The sequence below is a fragment of the Mya arenaria genome, chromosome 7 (genome assembly GCF_026914265.1).
Source record: "Mya arenaria isolate MELC-2E11 chromosome 7, ASM2691426v1".
Classification (NCBI taxonomy): Eukaryota; Metazoa; Mollusca; class Bivalvia; order Myida; family Myidae; genus Mya; species Mya arenaria.
Genome location: NC_069128.1, coordinates 444,014 through 464,325, shown reverse-complemented (window position 1 = coordinate 464,325; position 20,312 = coordinate 444,014). Strand labels below are relative to the sequence as shown.

Below are 20,312 nucleotides of genomic sequence, written 5' to 3'. Positions count from 1 at the left end.
CTCAATTTATTATAACACATCGAGTTCGGCACTTTACCAATCTTTGAAATGTCATTTGAGTCTTTTAAAACCGTTATATTGTAATGAGTATGCCAAGTTTCATGACACTTTACTGGGTCCACCTGCCAGCAGCAAGTTTTTCCGTGTAAAATGAATGTTGAGAACTGGGTGGCCTTTGTCGCCAACGAACCTATGAGGAGATTCGGAGATTCATTCTCATTTGGGCTAGCATAAATCCCGTTAGAAATGTTCCATATATAAAGGAAACTTACCTGAAATAAAAGAGAGAAAGTTTTACTTGATTTTATAAACAAGGGCGCCAACTGTCACAAAATACACCTGTCATATTTAAGGACAGCAAAATCGGTGATAATTGGTTTTATGTTTAATTTAGGGACCTAACACTATTAGTAAAGCTTTTGCCAATTCGAGGGTCATAACTCTAGAGTGACGAAGACAATGCGGTTGGTTATCAAAGTTGACCAGGATCTTCTGCCCCTAATCATAATTGTCTTAAATTGTTGATTATCGGACTAAGCCTTCTCAAGTTATTGACAGACAAGACCGATTTTAGGTAATTTCTAGTTTTGAAAACTGTTTATTGAACTTGTCCAAAACATTACGCCTATACACATTCTGATAAAATTTGGTCATGATTTGACAATGAATGCTAAAGTTATTGATCGGACAATACCTGATTTAAGGTTATTTTTATAAATAAAGGGTGATAAATCTTGAGTGACTGACTAGCGATATAGCTGGTTAACGAACTTGTCCGAGATATTATGCCTATACACATTCGGACCAAATGCTTCAAATGTTATTGATCGGACAACATATTAGACATTATTCTGCTCAAACCGGAACGTTCAGTATCAACATTTCTAACTGGGTCAAAGTCATGCTAGATTTTACTGCCAGTTTGAATTTAGCAGTTTGTCACATAACTCATATATTTCTAGCCGTATTTGAAGTTCATCAAACTTAAATCAATCAAATATCAATTGTGAATTTTGGTACTTTTATTTCATGTTTCTAGTGGTTTATTAAAATATAACAGTGGATTATATCTCGATAAACTCACTGTTTGAAATATTAAGTTTAATGAAATAATGTATCACTGTTTTCTCATATTTTACCCATTTCGTTGTTAAAATGGACACATAAACGCATACAATGCCGTAAAGCAAATACAGTGAACTCACTTAATTTCATTTCCAGTATGACCTCATTTGGATACAATTTCAGGCGGTTAAATTCTGTTTTTATTAAATAAAAGCATGAAATGAAAAGAAAGATGTTTGTTTTCGTGAAAGATTGCACTTTATCACCATGTGAACACAAACAGTAAATATTTCACTTTTGACATAACCGCTCGTGCAATGGGTATTTTTGTGTGCACAGGGTGATATGTATTGCATATCTTAAAATGAAAAACAAACAAGTATTGTCTATATAATCACCACCATTGTTCACTGCTTTAAAACCTCTTAATCAAAACATTGTTGCAACAAATCATTACCTGCTTCATGTTAATGAGTTAATTCACTATTGTGACAAAATGCTAAATTGTTTTACAAATAGTACTATAAATTTTGAAAACCAGACAGGCCTAAATGATATATATCAATAAGATTAACATTTGGAAAAAAAGAAAGATTTAAACAGATATTAATAATTTTAATTATATAATAATGTATATTTGAAGTATTTTTAAGTACTCACACAGATAATGGACTAGGTATGTTGGCATCCATGGCATCTGTTTCCTTGATGACTTTCGTGACGTCCCTTTCACGGTGTTGTCTAGACCCTCTGTAAGAATGATATGCATTTTAATACATTTATTCGTTAGAATTGATTTCGCAATTAATTTATCATTTTTAGGTCTTTTATAGATAGGAGATCTTAAATTTTAAAGAAACAAAGGTTGTTTAAGCAATCCTATCATCATATTTTAATCAAGTATTTTTCTGTAGTTCTGTTAAGATAGACAAAACCCTAAATAAAGGTTATCTGAAACCAGTAATGAACCACATCTGCACAAGCACAGTGAATACACTGTTTCTAAATCCTGTTAGAAATGCCCCGTATATAATGGAATCTTACTTGAAACCAGAACTGAACCACATCTACTTAAATACAGGAAATACCCTGTGTTAGTATGGTTAACCTTAAAAACACCCATGTATAAAGGAAGCTTACCTGATACAAGTGCAAAGCCACATCAGCTTAAGCACAGAGAATACAATGTATTTGAATAATATCTCATTTGTGTTACCATGTTTGCAATTGAAATTCCCAAAGCTTTAAAACTTAATAGTTTACCTGATCCAATACTTGACCACATTTACTAAAACACAGGGAACACACTGTGTTAGTATGGACTCTTATTTGGGCTAGCATAAATCCCGTTAGAAATATTCCATACATGAAGGAAACTTACCTGAAGCCAGTACTGAACCACATCTACTAAAACACAAGGAATACATTGTGTTAGATTGGTTACACAATTAGGCTAGAATAAATCCGGCTTGAAATGTCCCATACATAAAGGAAGCTTACCTGAAGCTAGAATTAAACCACATCTACTGAAACACAGGGAATACACTGTGTTAGATTGTTAACTCAATTAGGCTAGATTTAATCCAGCTAGAAATGTCCCATACATAAAAGAAGCTTAGCGAAGCCAGTACTGAACCACATCGACTTAAACACAGGGAATACACCGCGTTAGTATGGTCTCTCATTTGGGCTGACATAAATTCCATTACAAGTCCTCCATGCATAAAGAAAGCTTAGACAATACCACATTTAGAAATGTCCCACAGGCATATTGTGGCATCAAGACCTGTCAACAAATAAGAGCAACTGCTTCTTATACAATGTTAATATTCCTAATAACATGCATACGTGGCACATTAATTCTGCACACTAAAATAAAACTCGCACCATGAAACATTAATTACCGTGAAGTCCAACTATGGACAAGACACGAATTAAACCACCAAGTAATTGCCAAATGTTAGCTCAAAATTGGCCTTTCAACTGAAAAATTAGCAAATTAGCATTTTTAGAGGCTTAGTACCACCAAAAGAAATAAGACACAATTGAGATCCCCACTTGACAGGTACCACGTTTTAAATGTTTCCTACTACCATTGTGGTTCTTCAGAGATCCAATCAACGCGGCTCATCTGACGCTACTAAGAAATCCGATAGACGTATTAGAATAGCCACATCGAGTATTCTTGTTAAATTGCACAAAAAAAAAATGTCCTGCTGTTCAACCTAAATGAACGAGTTTTAACAGTAAGGAATAGCAAAAAAAGTAATGCACTGTGTGGCATGGGCAAACGATGCACACCAGTTTGTGTTAAACGAAATCAGGAAGTCTTGAATAATTGAATGAAGCTAATGGTAATTTTTGCCTTAAATATCAATATCCCTCCATTAAAGGACAAAATACTTAACACGTGACAAATTATCAATTATAAAACAATGCTAACCGTATTAACTTATATGTTGAGTATGTGTTATAAACGATTATAAGTTTCAATAGTAAAATCGTTTAACAAACACTTGAAATTATCATTCAATGATACCTTATCGGATCGTACACAACTAACCTTCGCCGTGTGTATAAAGGCGCGGAAATCTAATGTGTGTTTTCTTTTTCAGCCAAAACCACAACTTAAAGTCATGAAAAAATTAGCATACAACACAAAGTAAATTGAACCCTTACAAGAAATTTCGACCCCCACAGAAAAACAAAATTACGGTATCACTTAACTTCTCGTACGGATGTCTTAATAGTATGACCCGGAAGTTGATATATTATGACCCAGGGACACTTTTTCTATAACATAATGACCGAGGAGTGGGAATGTAATTATATAAGGGGCAAAATACTGCCGAAGAATTTTAATTTCAATCCCTATAGAAAACCGACAACCAGTATTAGTTTACTTTGTTTAGGAGTCGTAATGTGACACCCATAGAAAATGGCCCTCATGGTCGATAATCTATAAAGAAAAGAGGCCGTTCATTATTTTGTATACACCGAATTTTCCTCTGATACTAAAGCAAGTGTCTCTCTCCCCCCCCACGCATCTCTCTCCGGTTTTCTTTCTCTCTCTATGACTTAATTCTACGTTGCTTAAGTAATTAATAAGAAATTAACCCCAAAGCTGGAAAGCATCAGAGTTAACGTTATGATTGTATTTTTCCTTTTATTGAGCAGGTAATATTATTTAAACAACAATGAAAACACAATTATGTCTTACTGCTTATGTTCAGAACCGTTTCTTAAAGCACAATCACTTTTTCTTCACTGTTTAAGGATTTCGAAAGATGTAGTCACTTCTACTTACATAATGCTTTCATCTGATAATCACGGTATGATTTGACGATAGTATAAACCCTGCATGAATATATTATTTCATTTTGTAATTGAAATGCTGCCAATAAGGCATATTCAAATATAACACGCAAACTTCTATTGATTTTTTTAACTATTTGGATTTTGTTTATATCATATATTGCATTGAAAGTGTAGCTTATTCACACCATCTATTTGTATGATAATATATTAATTGGCAAATTTTATTATTAATTTGTAAGTCATTGTATAATACTTGAGTTTACCTTGTATTTTGGGGTTTTCAGGTAAAAACGAAATAATTTGTATGCATTAACTGCTATAATTATAATTCAATAAGCATCACAACACAAAGACATGAATCTGAAAATTAAAGTATGCAAGTATTCGAAAAAATAACTGATGTCATTATAGTCAAAGGATTTTTGAGTCGTCCCAATGAATTATTATCATCAGCCATTTAATTCGAAATCATGACACCAAAACTATTAAAAATATCGAAAGTTGAACACCTTTTTCTATTGACAAAACATCCTAAAACAGCCCATGTAATGATTATACACATCGGACAATTGAACAAAATCAATGAAAACAAAATCGACGATGATTTGAGGGTCAACTCTGTTAAAAACATCGACTGCGGTGCAAACGGAACCATATGTGAAGATATAATTCAGAAAATTCCATCTGTGATAGACACTTTTTACCCGGAAAATCAAATAGAAATGAATGTCAAATTCACATGCCTTCTAGCGAAGATCAAGTTGCCACTGTCTGCTTTTACATATTTGTTTTTGATGATGTTGTTGAGTTATTGAATAATGTTGTTTCCTAGATAGAACTTAAGGTATGTGTTATTCTAAACATGTGAAGCGATTTGGGCGAAAAGGGCCTAGACTTTGAGAAATTTATCATGTCTGGATGAAAAATTCACGGTCAAGACAGAAAGGTAGCGTTCAATCCTGATAAAGATTCTGACGATAACTACAGTGCAATCCAGAAAGAATCAGAACTCAGAAAATAATAAAGAGTCGTCCCGATGGTTTTGATAAAGTTGATTCATGATTCATGAAGATTATACTGGCAAATTGAAGCTAATGATCTGGGGCTGTGATTACGAACAGTCTCAAGTCCAAGTCTAGACTCAGACTCAGAAAAGCATTTTGATAAAGGAAGAAAAGTCATATTTATTTCATTTCTTTTACCAAAAAAATGGTAAATATTAGTTTAATATGTTTCAGTAAATTTCACCATCAATGCTCTGGTAAAAGGAAGATTACAATGGAATGAAGTTTTGCAATAATGAGTCTTGAGTCTGAACTCAGACTTGAGACTGTTCGTAATCACTGCCCCAGATATATAGCCAAATGAGAACGCAACCTGGTTGTTTTAACACACTCATGCATTTTGGACATTGTGGACACGTAATTTTATTATATTAAATACACAAGCGAATCTCGGGGGGGGGGGAGGAGGGGCTACCTGCTACCACCATTGTCCAAGTTAACATTTTATGTCAGAATGGTCGAGAAAGTATGCTTAAAATACACCCAAATGCACCCTTTATCATAAAATTAGCATTTTTTTTGGAGCGATATCATCTTCTTTAGACGCTTATATAGTATTTCTTATCGTTCGGATGGTTCGCCCACATTAACTTGCTTGTGAAGTTGGTTGGTTTCATTCTTGAGATTTTGAAGACATAAAGTATCAACTGCGTATGCGATGAAAGTGTGACGGGTTATGAAAATAATAATAATAACGTAACCGGCTTCACGTGTACTTATTTATTTTTTCCACCCGGATTCTCTTCATTGGGTATATGTTTAGCATTGTATTTATATCCCAAGCGCGTTAGTAATGCCTAAGTAATACTTCTACCGATTTTCTATATTTTAATTGGGACAGGGAAATACCATGTCCATAAAACTTATTAAAACTTATTATATAAACATTACAATTTATCATACCGAACACAAGTAGTTTCAACTGCAATATAATTCATTGATAAACATTGACTTTGTCGCGTCATTTAGATTGGTATTGCATGAAATTTCGATTGTGCTGTGAGAATAGATACACATTCTTTTGAATAGCATATTGCAGGAGGTATTTTAATCAGCAGGTATCGCTTTGTCAAACACAGTAGTCCAATATTGCTCTTTAGAGACAATGGATATTCATATAAAGTCCTTTGTAAAGGTCAGTGAAATATCGTCTTAAACCCAGACTGTTATTTGATATGTCTTTGACAAAAAAGAACTTAAGGCAAAGGTAAGATTGTTTTACGCCGCAATGATTAACAAGAAACTTAATTTATGTAAACCTTTTCTAGAAACGCACGTATGATCAGTTGTAGAATCTGGATTCGCTACTCTTTGATCCAGAGTCAGAGTTTACAGCTAGACCATCGCCACCGAAAACCGAATGGCGTGCTCTAAAATATAACATTCTCCTATACCATGGTTATTGTTTATTTTCACATGTAATGATCTGTATAACCTATCGTGTCACACAACGTATAAAAAAAAGATTTCAAAAAATGAAAGTGAATGTTTTTAACCATACGTGGTTGAATAAAAAATGACCATATATGCGTATGTAAAATGTGGAACATTTACTCATTTTAACCGATGTCACAGCATGAATCTTTAAGATATTCCATTTATATTTAAGAGATCAAACGACCTTAACTTAAAAATATGTATGACCTTATTTCAAATTGATGAGCATTGTAAGTATATCCCAAGCACGTAAGTAATGGTTCAATTCTGCACAAAAAGCTGCGCAATGCGTTGTTTTTACGATCTTTTTGCCAGTGCGCATGTGCGTACGGGTTTAATGCTGAACAACTGGCCGGTTTTCATTTTGTGGTTTCTGCTGTGTAGAGGAAGTAGCTTTTATGAGAACAGAGCCTGACTCCAGAAAGGTATTGTGATTTTTTTATCAAACGATATTTTTACATTGGAGCGAAAGTAATAGAAATTTTGATATGAGTATTACAATGTCATTTTGGGAAGCATATGAACTTTTTTGTATTGATTTAAGTTCCGAAAGTTTGAGATGCCGCCATTGCTAAAATTAACATTGACTTAATATCTGTAAAGTCCATTATCCTTGTGAATTTGAAAGGAAAATGAAAATAAGACGAGGTTTTTTTATTAAATGTAAAAATACAAGTTCAAATAAAGTAGGCACTTTTGATACATATATCTCATAAAGAACGAAGAAATGTCTTATTAATGTATAGCTCAGCCTTTTGTGAAACATTATTGAGTATACTCGGTTCCCGAACTCATCTTCTGAGGGAATTGACCCATTCTGAAAAATATTTGATTTGGCATGAATATTTTAAGCAACACAATTTTTTCAACAAAACTTGCAGAATAATGACAGGATTTCATGCTTTATTTATCACTCATGATTAACATTACGTTATGCTTTGTTAAAATGTGTAGTCTGGGAGCATTTAGATCTCATTCTGCTCCCACTGCGGTGCAAAACAGATTACAAACACAATGGACAATTGAACCGTCATATTCACGAACGTATTGAAAACGTTGTTTGGATCTTAACAATTTGGAGGAGTACACTGCATGAACTGACAGTCAAACAACTTTCTTTGGTGTATTTCCGGTTTCATCCCTCCCCCAATTAAAGGTAGGTTGGTCGAAAGTTTATTTCGTCATATGCTTTTATTAGCCATTTATTTTCTTGATATTTTGACTATATGTTTAAAGCTTTAAAACTACGGAACACTCTGTATAAGTATCGGTAGTATTATTAAAAGCCGAAAAAAACTTTAACTAGATTACAATCAAACAAAAAAAAAACTCAAAGCAATAATAACGTCTAGAATTGGTGCAAAAAAGGTAGCTCAGGAAACGGGAAATAAACATATTTTAACGCCTAATGACTAAACTCACCGCAACAAAATGTTAACGGTTTGAGGGGTTTAATAATGCGGTTAGCTAGTTAACGTCGCCAAGTTGTGCGCAATAGATTGGAATTCCATGGTCATTTTCTACATTACATTATAAGTCTTTTTTTTAATAATGTTTGACTGATCGAACTATACAGACGAAGATATGCCATTTAACATAATAGTGTCACATGTATCCATCCCGTCGTCTTAAATACCTGTTGACTAGAGATGTAAGATAAGATTTTATTTAAAGTCGGCAAGACAGATATACAGTTTACATAAGCTCTGATGAGCTTTAATAACCGACTATTCAACAAATGTATATAGATAACATATATAAAGCAGCTACCAGAGAGTAAAACTTACATAAATACAGCATAAAAACTATGGGAGACATGCTAATCTTACCAAAAGAGGTTTAAAAGAGCATAAAAATATTAGTACAAGACAAAAAAATGTAAATGACACAAGTGTGTTTGTTTTAAAAAATGGCATAAGATATGAAAATATCAGCTCAAATCAGATTTAAAGTGCCCTGATTAGCATGTTACACATAGAATATAAAATAAAATCATTTGGTATAAATTATTAAATAGTATATTATTACTGACATGACACACAGAAAATCACAATAATACTAAGTTACAGGTAATCAGGTTATACAAGATAAACAGACATGCATGATATTTTCTAAAGCAGCTAGCCAAGAAATAAAATAATGCAAGCAACACAATGCAAAATAAGGCAGGAATACTTAAGTATAGCTATGCAAAATAATGTAAGAGTACAAAACAATGCAAAGTAAGGCAAGACTACAGACGATACAAACAACACAGTAAAACAATGCAAGTAAACAGAAAAAAGAACAGATCATGCAATTAACATACATGTGTGTAGGTTGCTAACAAGAACAACAGATCAGAAAAAAGCTATACATGTGCTATGTTGTTTAAGCCCATTACAAAGCAACACATTTACATTCTTTACTATTCCAATGTGTCTAGATCATTGCCAAAATGGCCGATCAATGTAACGATATAAATAAAATCTAATACCAAGCAATGATAACATCTAAATCTAACATAACTCACCAGTTTATCCGCCATAAAATGTGTTTAAACCAGAATTAATGCCTCAAAAACAAACATTAATTACTGGTATGTTCACTTCTTTATTGTACATCTGTCATAGATGAACACTAATTGATAAATATTTCAATTAAACTGTTAAGGTCACTTATAGATAAAAATTAGCAATAATGCTAGCTGTATTGTATTTGTTCAATAATTACACTCATGTCATCTCCATTTACAAAAGTGTTCTTCAACATCCCAACACACGCAAAAAGTTATATTAAGTCACAACAGGGCTTCGGATCATAAATGGATAAATCCAGACAACGCATAACTCACATTTAGTCACAACCAATTAGGTTACTCAAATTTCGTCCAATACGTGCGGGTATGCAGGTCGCTTTGGCATTATAAGAGTATGAAGGCAATGTAAACCACATCCAATACCTCCGATACACTACTTCGCTATTTATGAATTGCAACGAAGTAAATACAGTGGTTGTCGACCATGCATTAACAATAATCGTTTATTGAATGTGTTGACAGTAATCATTGGTTTTACGACATAACTCAATGGCGATATTTTGAACGGAATCGTGACACACTATATTTGAATGCTGTAATTATTTTCATTGTCATTAAAAATACTTCGTTTAAAAGATATGATATAATTTGCAGCTCTATTAATGATCAATACTTACAGGATGGTTATAAAAATGATACATTCATGCAACACGTATCAAGTCAAGATACACATGGTATATGCAATAATGAGGCGATAACTCGAAGCAAGAAATTCTTGTATTTTTAGGTGTTCTGAATCAGCAGAACCATAATTCGTAAGTGCTTTGCCTTGAAAGACAACAATCGTTTTGATTAAACTTAACTCTTGGCGATACTTGACTTTGAAGGTCTGTATTCATAGACTGCCATCTTTTGTAAAGCCTTTTTATCCTGTTTTAATTCGTTTTATGTCGCATGTGTATCGTGTGCCTTTGGATATTTTAACCAATGACGTGTTTGACGATCCTGAATAATCATAATAACACAAAGATTGGAGCATCAAAACGGCGGCTACGAAAAGATTCCAATACAACGGATCAAAATCAAAAGCTCGGTAAATACGATGTGTTAAAGCATTACTATGATGATAAGGGAGTTAGTGAAATGAAGATTGTTCATAACAACGAAAAAATATTATAAGTAATCCTTAGATGGCTAAGATGCCACAGGATTACCAAAACTATAAAATAAAATCACTTAATCGACGACAATACAACGGATGAAATAGCCTCGAACGATTAAGTTCGACAATCCGGATATGAATGTTCCTAGTTAGCTACCGTATATGCGAAGATCAGCAGTAATTAAAAAATGAACAAGTGATGCCAATATATAAACAGTTTGTTTTGTAAGAATTATTAGGAATGCATTGGTAAATATATATTTGCCACAGGGCAGGCCGCAGTGGATTCAAACGAATGCATAATGCACTTGAGCCGTTTTGACAGCAATAACACGTCTCGAAAAAGACCCTGGGTGGGAGAATTTTCAAACACATTTGCGGCTTTGTGGCGCAAATACTTTGAAATTTGCAATATATACATTATATGCATACCAGTGCTGCCCATACCATGTTAAGGCATTTGCTGTTACGAAAGCACCCAACAACCACCTTGCACACACATAGTTAAACAGCAAACTATTATCGGCACATTAGTAACTCAGAATATGGCCTTTACTGTTCCTGATTTGCTCATATTTTTATTTGTGATCAATAACTTAGTTCTCTGCATTGGCTGGAGTTTTTTGTTGTTGTTGTTGTAACATCTTTAGATTAAATTTATTTTCTCAGACTCGGTAAAAGAATCTCTCTCGAGTCTGTTTCTGGGGTTGAATCATTTTGAGAGGCCATGAGAAAGAACCCCGGAGGGTGGGGGTCGAACCAACACCCACTTGGCCGATGAGAGACTTACATCTGTTCTAGATGACCACTATCATCCTCATTTGTGCACTCTAATGTTTAAAGGTTCAATAATTTATGTCATTTATGTGATGTAACGAATACGAGTCCTGTTGTGGTTTTCCCGTTTACAACAAAAACAATCATTACCCAGGAGATAAATATGATTTTAAGGCAAACCCATAGCAATGAGTTAGCATAAAATAATTGAACATTTTTAAAAATTTATACAACAAGCTATGATTTTCCTCCACATGACCTTTTTCACTGATGACGTCAGATATAACCTAATTTGCTGAGTGAACAAAGGTGTTAACCAAACGGACATTTACTTCATCTTTTTCAGATTCCATCATGTGTGTTGATATTCAAACCTACCGAGCTCGAATAGGAACGAACAAGTTTGCATTTGGCTCCGATGTTGTAACTTCAAGTATATCAGTCAACTTTAGCCTTTTCTTGAAAAGCACGACGATTTCTCTATTCGTGATTGTTATGTGCCTTGTGGTGAGGTCAGGCGCCTACGATTTCAGTCTTACAGATGCCGGTGAGTTTATGCATCCATTGCATGTATGCATATTCTTTGTACTACGCACATTGTTTAAAACTAATTATTCACGTGATCTGATGGACAAGTAAATAAATCTTAATACTATCAAGCAGTATTGCGAAGCCTTTGGAGTGAACATCGATGGTAAAATAAAAGTAAACACTCAAATATGTGTAAATATTGCTCCGATAAGGAAGTTTGCAGAGGGTTGTTAATTGCACCAGGTGTATTTCATGAAATACGATTTTATTTATTAAATGTGCATTTTCTACCCGTATATTTAAGTGTTAGGAATACAAAATTAAATGTTAAGAAATATATAGAAGAGACAGCGCACAATTAATATATCTGCAATAATGCCTTTGTAGTTGATGTAGCTAACCAGAAGAAGGCAGAACAGACTTTGGAGTTGCAATTGCCAGGTATTGATGCAGTCCGATATATACCTGCCATTTTGGATCCTTTGTGGAACAGTATGGTTTTAAAACAGAGAGTTTAAGGGTTGACGGGAGCCCTTTTATTTATTGGTTTACTCTTACTGAGAGCGGGAATAGAACCAAACCCAGGCCCTAAACCAGGTAAACTAATACTTATTATATTGGGTTGCTAAGTTGGTAAATTATAAATTATGTAATTCATTGATATATTTGTTATGAAATCATTTGCTCAAAGTCAAAGTATCTTTGAGACGTCGATTACCAGGAAGCGTCCAGAGAAACAGAACAATTGATTAAAACTCAACTCCAACAATTATTTCATCTGTTATATGCTTTCCAATGTTTTGTAGAGATTTATCATTGAAATATAATTAACTTCTCACTGTTTCAACATTGAAGTTATTTATTTGATATACTTCTCTATTTTGCAATTGAAGCGATAGCCTGTTTTTACGTCCAAATCAAATTCATGCGAACAATTTCAACGACGTCATTATGTAACTTTCGCATACGATTAAGTAGACAAATACTAATGTAGATATTTGAGGAATTGCAATGTCGAATTTATAAACTGAGGATGTTTTAAAACAAAGCATGTTGATACTTGAACGCAAAATTAAACTAGTGCAATGCTGTTTTGTTGTTTTTGTTGTTGTTTTATTATCGGAACTGATTAAAAATTTATGAAGGTAGTTAAGTTTTCCATATCAAATATAGCAACAGAAACAGTGATATTTTATGCCTGATATGCTTACAAAAAGAGCTAGAGTGTGGTGTGATGTTTAATGCAGTGGATGTTTTCTAAAGCATGAGTGTGGAGGCAGATGTTAGTTTCTACAAATCAACATAATTGCCCATTAGCAAAGGGATGTTTTTATCCCTGTTGCATCGCCGCGAAGACTATCAATATATTGTTTGATAAAGATGCTCCACGGATTGTGCGTTTATGTAACATTTCAGAATTCCCTACGGTGATTGCACTTACGGACAAGCTGAAACTGACAGTTTAGTGTGGCAAGTTGCATGAAGTATAGAACGCGTGCTTGTTAGTGGATAATGGATTTGTTACGCAAAATCAAAATCTTTTAAGGGTCACTTTTCCAGTTTGGGATGAGTATAAACCATATTCGGCGGTAAGTATAGACCAAAATGACACATTATAAGAATTAGGTGATATGTCTTTGTTTCCATGCAAGATAAAAAAAATCACCGACTGAAAACAAAAAAGTGGGGCTTTTTTACCGATTTCAACGACCAGTATGCAATGACTTTGTTTACTTGTTGTTTTTTGTTCGTTCGCCCTAATAATGAAACAAATCGATGACTATGACATCATCCTCTAGTTGCATATTGAATGACAGATTAAATGAATGTATGTAGTGAAGGAACGTAAATGGGATACGCATTGTGTTTTATTAAACTTAATAATATAGCAATTTTGAAGAAGTCTGAGGTTGATAACTGAATCCACTAAGTTACCTCGTCTAATAAACGAAATAGAGGTCATGTCAAACAAGGAGACCGATTGACTATGATTTTTGTTTCAAGATTTTACCAACACTGAGCAATGAATAAATAGTATCAAAATGTTTTGAAACACTAAGTTCATTAACGAGGTGCCTCCATTAACTCAGAAGGAACTTTAACGAAAACCGCTAACGTTGCCAAACGGTTTTTTGGAAGGTTTTCAGAAAACTGTGATTTAAAGTAAAAATGTTCTCTTTGTCGCAGTTCACGGAGAATAAAGTTTTCGTTGTTATCCAAATAACGCGATCCATAGTTCTTAAAAGAATTTTATTTTAATATTTCTGAAAAGCCTTTATTTATTGAAAGGAGATGTGAACTTCGATTTCCATCTTTTCTCGCTTTTTCGATGAGTCAAGTATGGTGAAATACTACTGCCATAAAATGAACTAACGTAAACCGTTATGAAATGTTTCGTGTTTATCACTTTAATTTCGAGTTAATTACTCAGCTTTTTAATTAATACTCGTATAACCTTTTCGGTAAGAGAATAACATAATACTAAAACGAGGCTAGAATGTTTTACCAATAATTTATTAATGCAAATATCCGGCTTAACAGTTATCAAGTCATGATTCGCGAAATTCTAAGTAAGAAACTTAATAACTGCTTTACTAGATATGATTTTGTTACCAGTTATCTATAAATAAATCTATACAAATGGTTATCTACTTATGATTTGCTAATTGTACGTAGCAAGTGTAGTCTAAAATGATAGACGTGTTATACGGGATTCTTCCAATCCCCAAATACGTGAAGGATTTGCCATATCAAAAATTGTAAAAAAATCCTTCAACGTACAATTATTTGGACTAGTAGTAAGTGGTAACATGAATAATTTTAGATTCGAGAATATTAACTAGATAGCTAGATAATAATTGCGCAAATTAAGAGGTTGACACAAAACAATTCGAAACAAATCTTCCGGCAGTTTTTTTGCCACCATAGTTAAGCCATTTGTGGATTTTATACACTAAATCAACGTTTACGAGATTCATACTGTACTACCAAGAGTCTTCCCAGAAGAAAGCATTTATAAAATAGGAAGATGCGCCCATTATTATTTCATTTTTATGCATAGCTTTTAATAAGAGTTATACGCTGCTGTCATCACTGATTGTAAACAAATGAATGTACGTAAATAAATTGTAGATAAAGGATTATTATGGCTTGTATTCTTTTTCTTGAATTTTGCATGACGACAAAATGTACAATTATTGTTAACAGATCAATGTCGAAACATTTGGAAATAATTTAAAGAAAGCCCTTGTTCAAGGTCTCACGCAGTGCGAAGAAAGCCTTTTTTCCACAGTTGCATTTTCACCTATCCTAGCAGTACTATAACTTTATTACGCGGATTGAAACCGTATTTTTGTAACTAATATATGTATTCAAACGATTTGCAGGTGACCTGCTTTTTACAGATCTAAATCGGATGTCTTGCACGCCTCCTTCAGATTTTAGTATGTTTATTTTTTAAACGAGGTTAATTCCATGACCAAGTGGTCTGTATTCTGTATGTATTAAACCTATGTACAAGGATCGGCAAAATAAATATTTCATAATTACATATCATGAATATATAAATTGCTTACTAATGATGTTGATCATGTGTTTCCCGTCCGGATTTGTAATACATAACATGTGTTTACAGTCCCCCGTTTACGATCCGGACAGGAAATACATCATTGTCTTTTTTCTTGTATGCTTTAAGTTATTCAATTGTGAAAATAAACGTATAAATCGCATGCTTTTACATTTCACGAAAAGACTTGAGTTACGGTGTCCACTGAGGTAATGAGGAGTAGTAATTTCAGTTCAATGTTGCTGTCAATAGTTCCTCTAAAAGTCGCGTGTTTAGACATTATTTTTTTTTCCTTTTATTATTAAGATCTGTGTCAAAATATTTATTTAATCGCACTCTATTGAAATGTCATAATTTCATTTTCGTTAAGTATGTAGTAAATGATTTCGGGCGTCGTTGCGCTTTACTCATCTGGCAAAAGGGGTGCCAGATGGGATGTTTCGAAACGGCCAAGTATAACGGAAATGCTTGTCCGCTGAGCAAGAAAATAAAGGATTAGGAACATATATCTGTATTATTTGAACAAACGTTGCTCAACGCTACTAATAAATGATCTGGATATTGAGCATTTGAATATGGAAATACAAATTGTTTCCATTTAGGCATAGGGAAATAGTCCTGCATGATTACTTACCAATCCTCTAATTGATGGGTAGACTAAATATCGACGCCCGTAATTTCCTGGTGCCGTTGGTTTTCTCGTTGAATGATTATTAAACTTTGTTGTTTGCGACTTTTAAAGTTTTAGACTCCAGAAGTATACATTGTCTTGTCACTACCTTTAAAATCAAACTCAGTATGTTCTATGTTCTAAATAGGTAAAAGTTGTCAAGAATTGTCAAAAGTTTATATTGGATTTGGAATCCTTCAATTTCGCAAAGAGACAAAAGGCACATTACAAGAGATTCAAATTGTCGGCGAGGATGAGAAGATTTTATTTGATATACACCATTGTTTGGCATACATGGTGCAATCAAATACACAGCCTCCTTGGTTTGACATCTCCATTTTCATGACAACAGAGGTTGCAATTAATACCAACATTAAATTAACTGGGAGAGCAAGACACAGTTCCATCACTGCAGGTTAGATGCTTTAATTATGTTGGATTAATTCTACGAACGAAAATATAATATATTGGTATCAACAAATAAACATATCATTCAAGTAAAAAAGGAACAAAGTAATAACGCCGCTATGCGAAGAAACCAGGCGTTTAATGTGTGCAATATTTTGTTTTGAGAATTAATAATACAGATCGTGACCTTCTAACCTCAAATAATGTATACAGCTTGTTGAACAACTACAACTCTTAGCAAAAATAATTGATTTAAAACTGAGTTCATATTTAAAGCAAATAACATCCAACCGAAGGGTATGTTTCACACGAGTATGCTGAATATTTTTCATATATTTATTATTAATGAGCTTGACCTTGACCCCAATGACCCAAGACGTAATCCAAAAGTACAACCCCGTACGAATTTGTTATATACTAGGTTGCATAGCCATGATTGCTAACAGAAAGCATGTTTTAAGCTTTGTCAACAGCTACCTTTATGTTCATATTACTGACTCCAAAAGCTATTACAAGATATGTCTATATATGACCTACATATAACCTTTGTCACAACAAGTTTAACCAGCCTCAATCAGTTCTAACTTAAATTATTGAGAATAAACCATTATGGCCTTTGTTTAACTACTACCTTGACGTTGATCAATAGCAATCTAAAGGTATGCCTACAAGAAAAAAATTATCACCATTTATCAAGTTTATATAAAGTTATGAATAATTTGTCAACTTGTAACAGAGACCTTTAACCTACTGTTCCAAAGCGATCCCAAAGTTTGTCTTGACGTTAGCGTCCTACACAATAACATTTATCTCTTACAACAATGATTTAGCTGAAATTAATTTTCTTTTTTTAGTTAAAGTCACCTTGACCTTGATCCCACTGATACCAAATACAATCATAATATATGTTAACATTAGCTTGCTGTATATATACAAAGTGTCAACACTTTAAATTATTCCTATCTTAAGTTATTGAATAGAGTCCATTTTTTCTAGTTTTGGTAACAGCTACGTTAACCGCACCGACCAAAACAGCGACCCAAAGCTACCTCTTCACATACAACAAGTTTCATCACTAGACGCCAATTATTACAATAGTTATTCAGTGGAATAAATATTTTTTTTACATTGATCATAATGATCCAAACTGTTATACAACTTGCTTGATCAGCAAAGAATTCCCGTTACTATGCAGAAACCTTTTTTTTTCAAATTTTAGATAAAGCGACCGTGAAATTAACCCAACAATCCCGAAAATCGATCCCATGCTACTTATTTACATTGCTACCTAAAAGTATCATCACTATCCATTAATGCTAACTTAGGTACTTGTGCTGAAACCACTTTTCTACTGTTCGTTTCAGCGACTTTTTACTTGACCCCACAAATCAATCAAAAGATACGTCGTCACATAATGATGTTTCACACTATCCATTGATGCTTATTAAGTTGTTGAGCGGGACAATATCTGTTATAGCAGTCGCATCCGCTCGCCCTCAAACGCAGTACCTGGAAATCCACGAAAAGCCTGTTTGAACTATCAAATATTAAACGAGTATTTATGGCTTATGTTTAAACTTTTGGCTACTGAGCTTGTTTCTGTAGTTTTTTTACATAAGCTTTGGTATAAAAGGCTGTTATTATTTTCTTTCATTCGCTTCATGGACTAAAACAAAGCGGTGTACAAAATGTTGTTCAATGTCCGTGTGTTTTGCTTTATGAAAATGTTTTCCTGTAAATAATACGTTCACTAGTTTTTCTGGCCACTTTTTATATACATTTTCCAAACCAAACCATGACCGCTTTTGATCTGCATCTGCTTAAATCGCTCACAGACCGATTCTTTACGGATGCGTATGCGCATTAGGACACATTGAATAGACACATCATTATGTTACTCGTTCGTTTTAACATGTACGCGAACTACGGATGCGGACAAGGGAATGCGGACAGCATGCACTTGAATACCGGCGCTATACAATTGGATATCACACACATATTGCGAGCTATTTAAATGTTGATAAGCAGGGGTGAATGGAAGAGCAATAATACATAATTATACCATTTTTCTTTCACAACAGAAGTGAAAGCAGTTTTCGAGGAGCTTAGTCTGACTGAAAGATTTCGTCAAAAAATTACGCTGAACGAAGCACTGGCTATAGACATTTCGAAGTCCGAAAGTCCAAAATCTGACCGGGGACTATCAAATACGCCGTGGGCACTTCTCCACGGACTTCTTCACGGCAATTGTGAATGCAGAGATAACGTACCTGGCACACAGCAGGATGATATGTTTGATAGGCTTGAAGAGAATAGTGAACATGACTCCCAAAGGGTAACTGAAATGAGTGCCATGGACATATTTATGGCCACATTTCATTCATGCGATGGACTTTTGAAACAAGCGCTTTTTAAGAAGATGTATCTGTGCAAACTTGCCATGCCCTTTTTGTACCATTCAGTTAAAACGAATGCGCTTCGAGTTTCGTTATGGCCTTTTCAACAGTTTCCGATTTCAGATGGTAATTTAGAGCATTGCGCTTTGAACATGAAAACCAATGTTATAACTTTTGTTCGCCTTGGTAGGCCAAAATTTTCAAAATTAACGTTTCTTAATCGCTTGATCCAAAATGGGAATGACGCATTCTCAATCTTTTTCAACAGGGAATGCAAGTCAGGCCTGTTAAGTCGCGTACTTTTTAAAAGAGTCGTCGAGATATTTTGGGATACTCCTGCAAATGAAAACAAACTGATAAGAACATATTTGAATGTCAGAAGCGACTTTGCGGAAGAATTCAATTCTCAAACTGATATTTGGAAATGTCTAATTAAAACATCCGATTTGTTTGTTGTTGTCATTGAGCTTAACGAAATGGTGAGCAATTTTGAGAATTATTGCAAACTGCTCAATGAAATACCAAAATGCGTAATATTGTTCTCTGAACACAATAATTTCGGGAACGAAACTAAATTCAGTATACAAGACAAAATAAAAATGTTACGCAATAATCTCAAAGATAAATGTAAAGTCATTTCGACACATGAAATGGGAACAGAAAAGGAAACTGAAAAACTGTTGAAAAACATGTTGAGTAACATAGCAGAACATTTGAAAACATGTCAGGCTGTTCTGACGTTAGAAGAAAGAATCAACACTTTTAATGAAAACAATGGTCACGTATTAGAAGATGAAGAAAACGAAGACTTAGTTTTAGGAAAGGAATTAGCAAAATGTATGATGTCAGAGATGACTTCTGAAATTGGACAAACGAATGAAAAAAACAGCTTTCAAAACTGCATTAGTACTTTGACACCAGTGTCGTATTATGATTCTCCAAAATTGATTAAAACGTTGAGACTAAAGAACCAGGAAGAAGATCGAAATGAAATAGAAAAGCATAGTAACGCTATTTTTAACACTCGGAAAGAATGCCTTTCAAATATTTCAAATACCGTTCGACTTCTTGCAAAATATCTCGTTAATACGCGACCACTAAACATGAGGCAAAAGTACTTCATTGGGTGGCTTAGAATTTTTATTGAACAAAAATTATCTCATTTCTTGTCCCAAAAATCAAAGGAAAAAGAAAAGTACGAATCGGATACGGAAAACGAAAATCACTACTCAGAATTGGATGGGATTATAAAGATTTCATCTCTTACAGTTGAGCATCTTTTTCGCGGAATAAGTCATGTCTATGATTCGATCATTGAATTAGGTGAGGACCCTAGGACATATCGTTTGCCAAGTGTAAACGACTGTGTGGACACTTTTTTCTAATTTTATCATTGAGGGC

At 33.9% G+C, this 20,312-nt stretch overlaps 1 protein-coding gene and 1 long non-coding RNA gene across 3 annotated transcripts; both read left to right on the top strand.

Moving 5' to 3' along the window:
* The first annotated feature begins 7,277 nt into the window (after positions 1–7,277).
* Positions 7,278–13,704, top strand: LOC128239842 (uncharacterized). Of its 2 annotated transcripts, none has more exons than XR_008261943.1 (4): positions 7,278–7,309; positions 11,688–11,888; positions 12,260–12,469; positions 13,289–13,704. It is a non-coding gene; the product is annotated as an uncharacterized LOC128239842 (long non-coding RNA). The 2 variants fall into 2 exon arrangements; XR_008261942.1 differs by lacking the exon at positions 7,278–7,309 and adding an exon at positions 7,873–8,040.
* Positions 13,705–16,272: 2,568 nt separating this feature from the next.
* LOC128241760 (interferon-induced very large GTPase 1-like) lies at positions 16,273–20,312 on the top strand. The gene is made up of 2 exons (XM_052958835.1): positions 16,273–16,522; positions 18,597–20,312. The coding sequence occupies exons 1-2, from the start codon at positions 16,402–16,404 to the stop codon at positions 20,294–20,296; spliced, it is 1,821 nt and encodes a 606-aa protein (XP_052814795.1). The 5' UTR covers positions 16,273–16,401; the 3' UTR covers positions 20,297–20,312.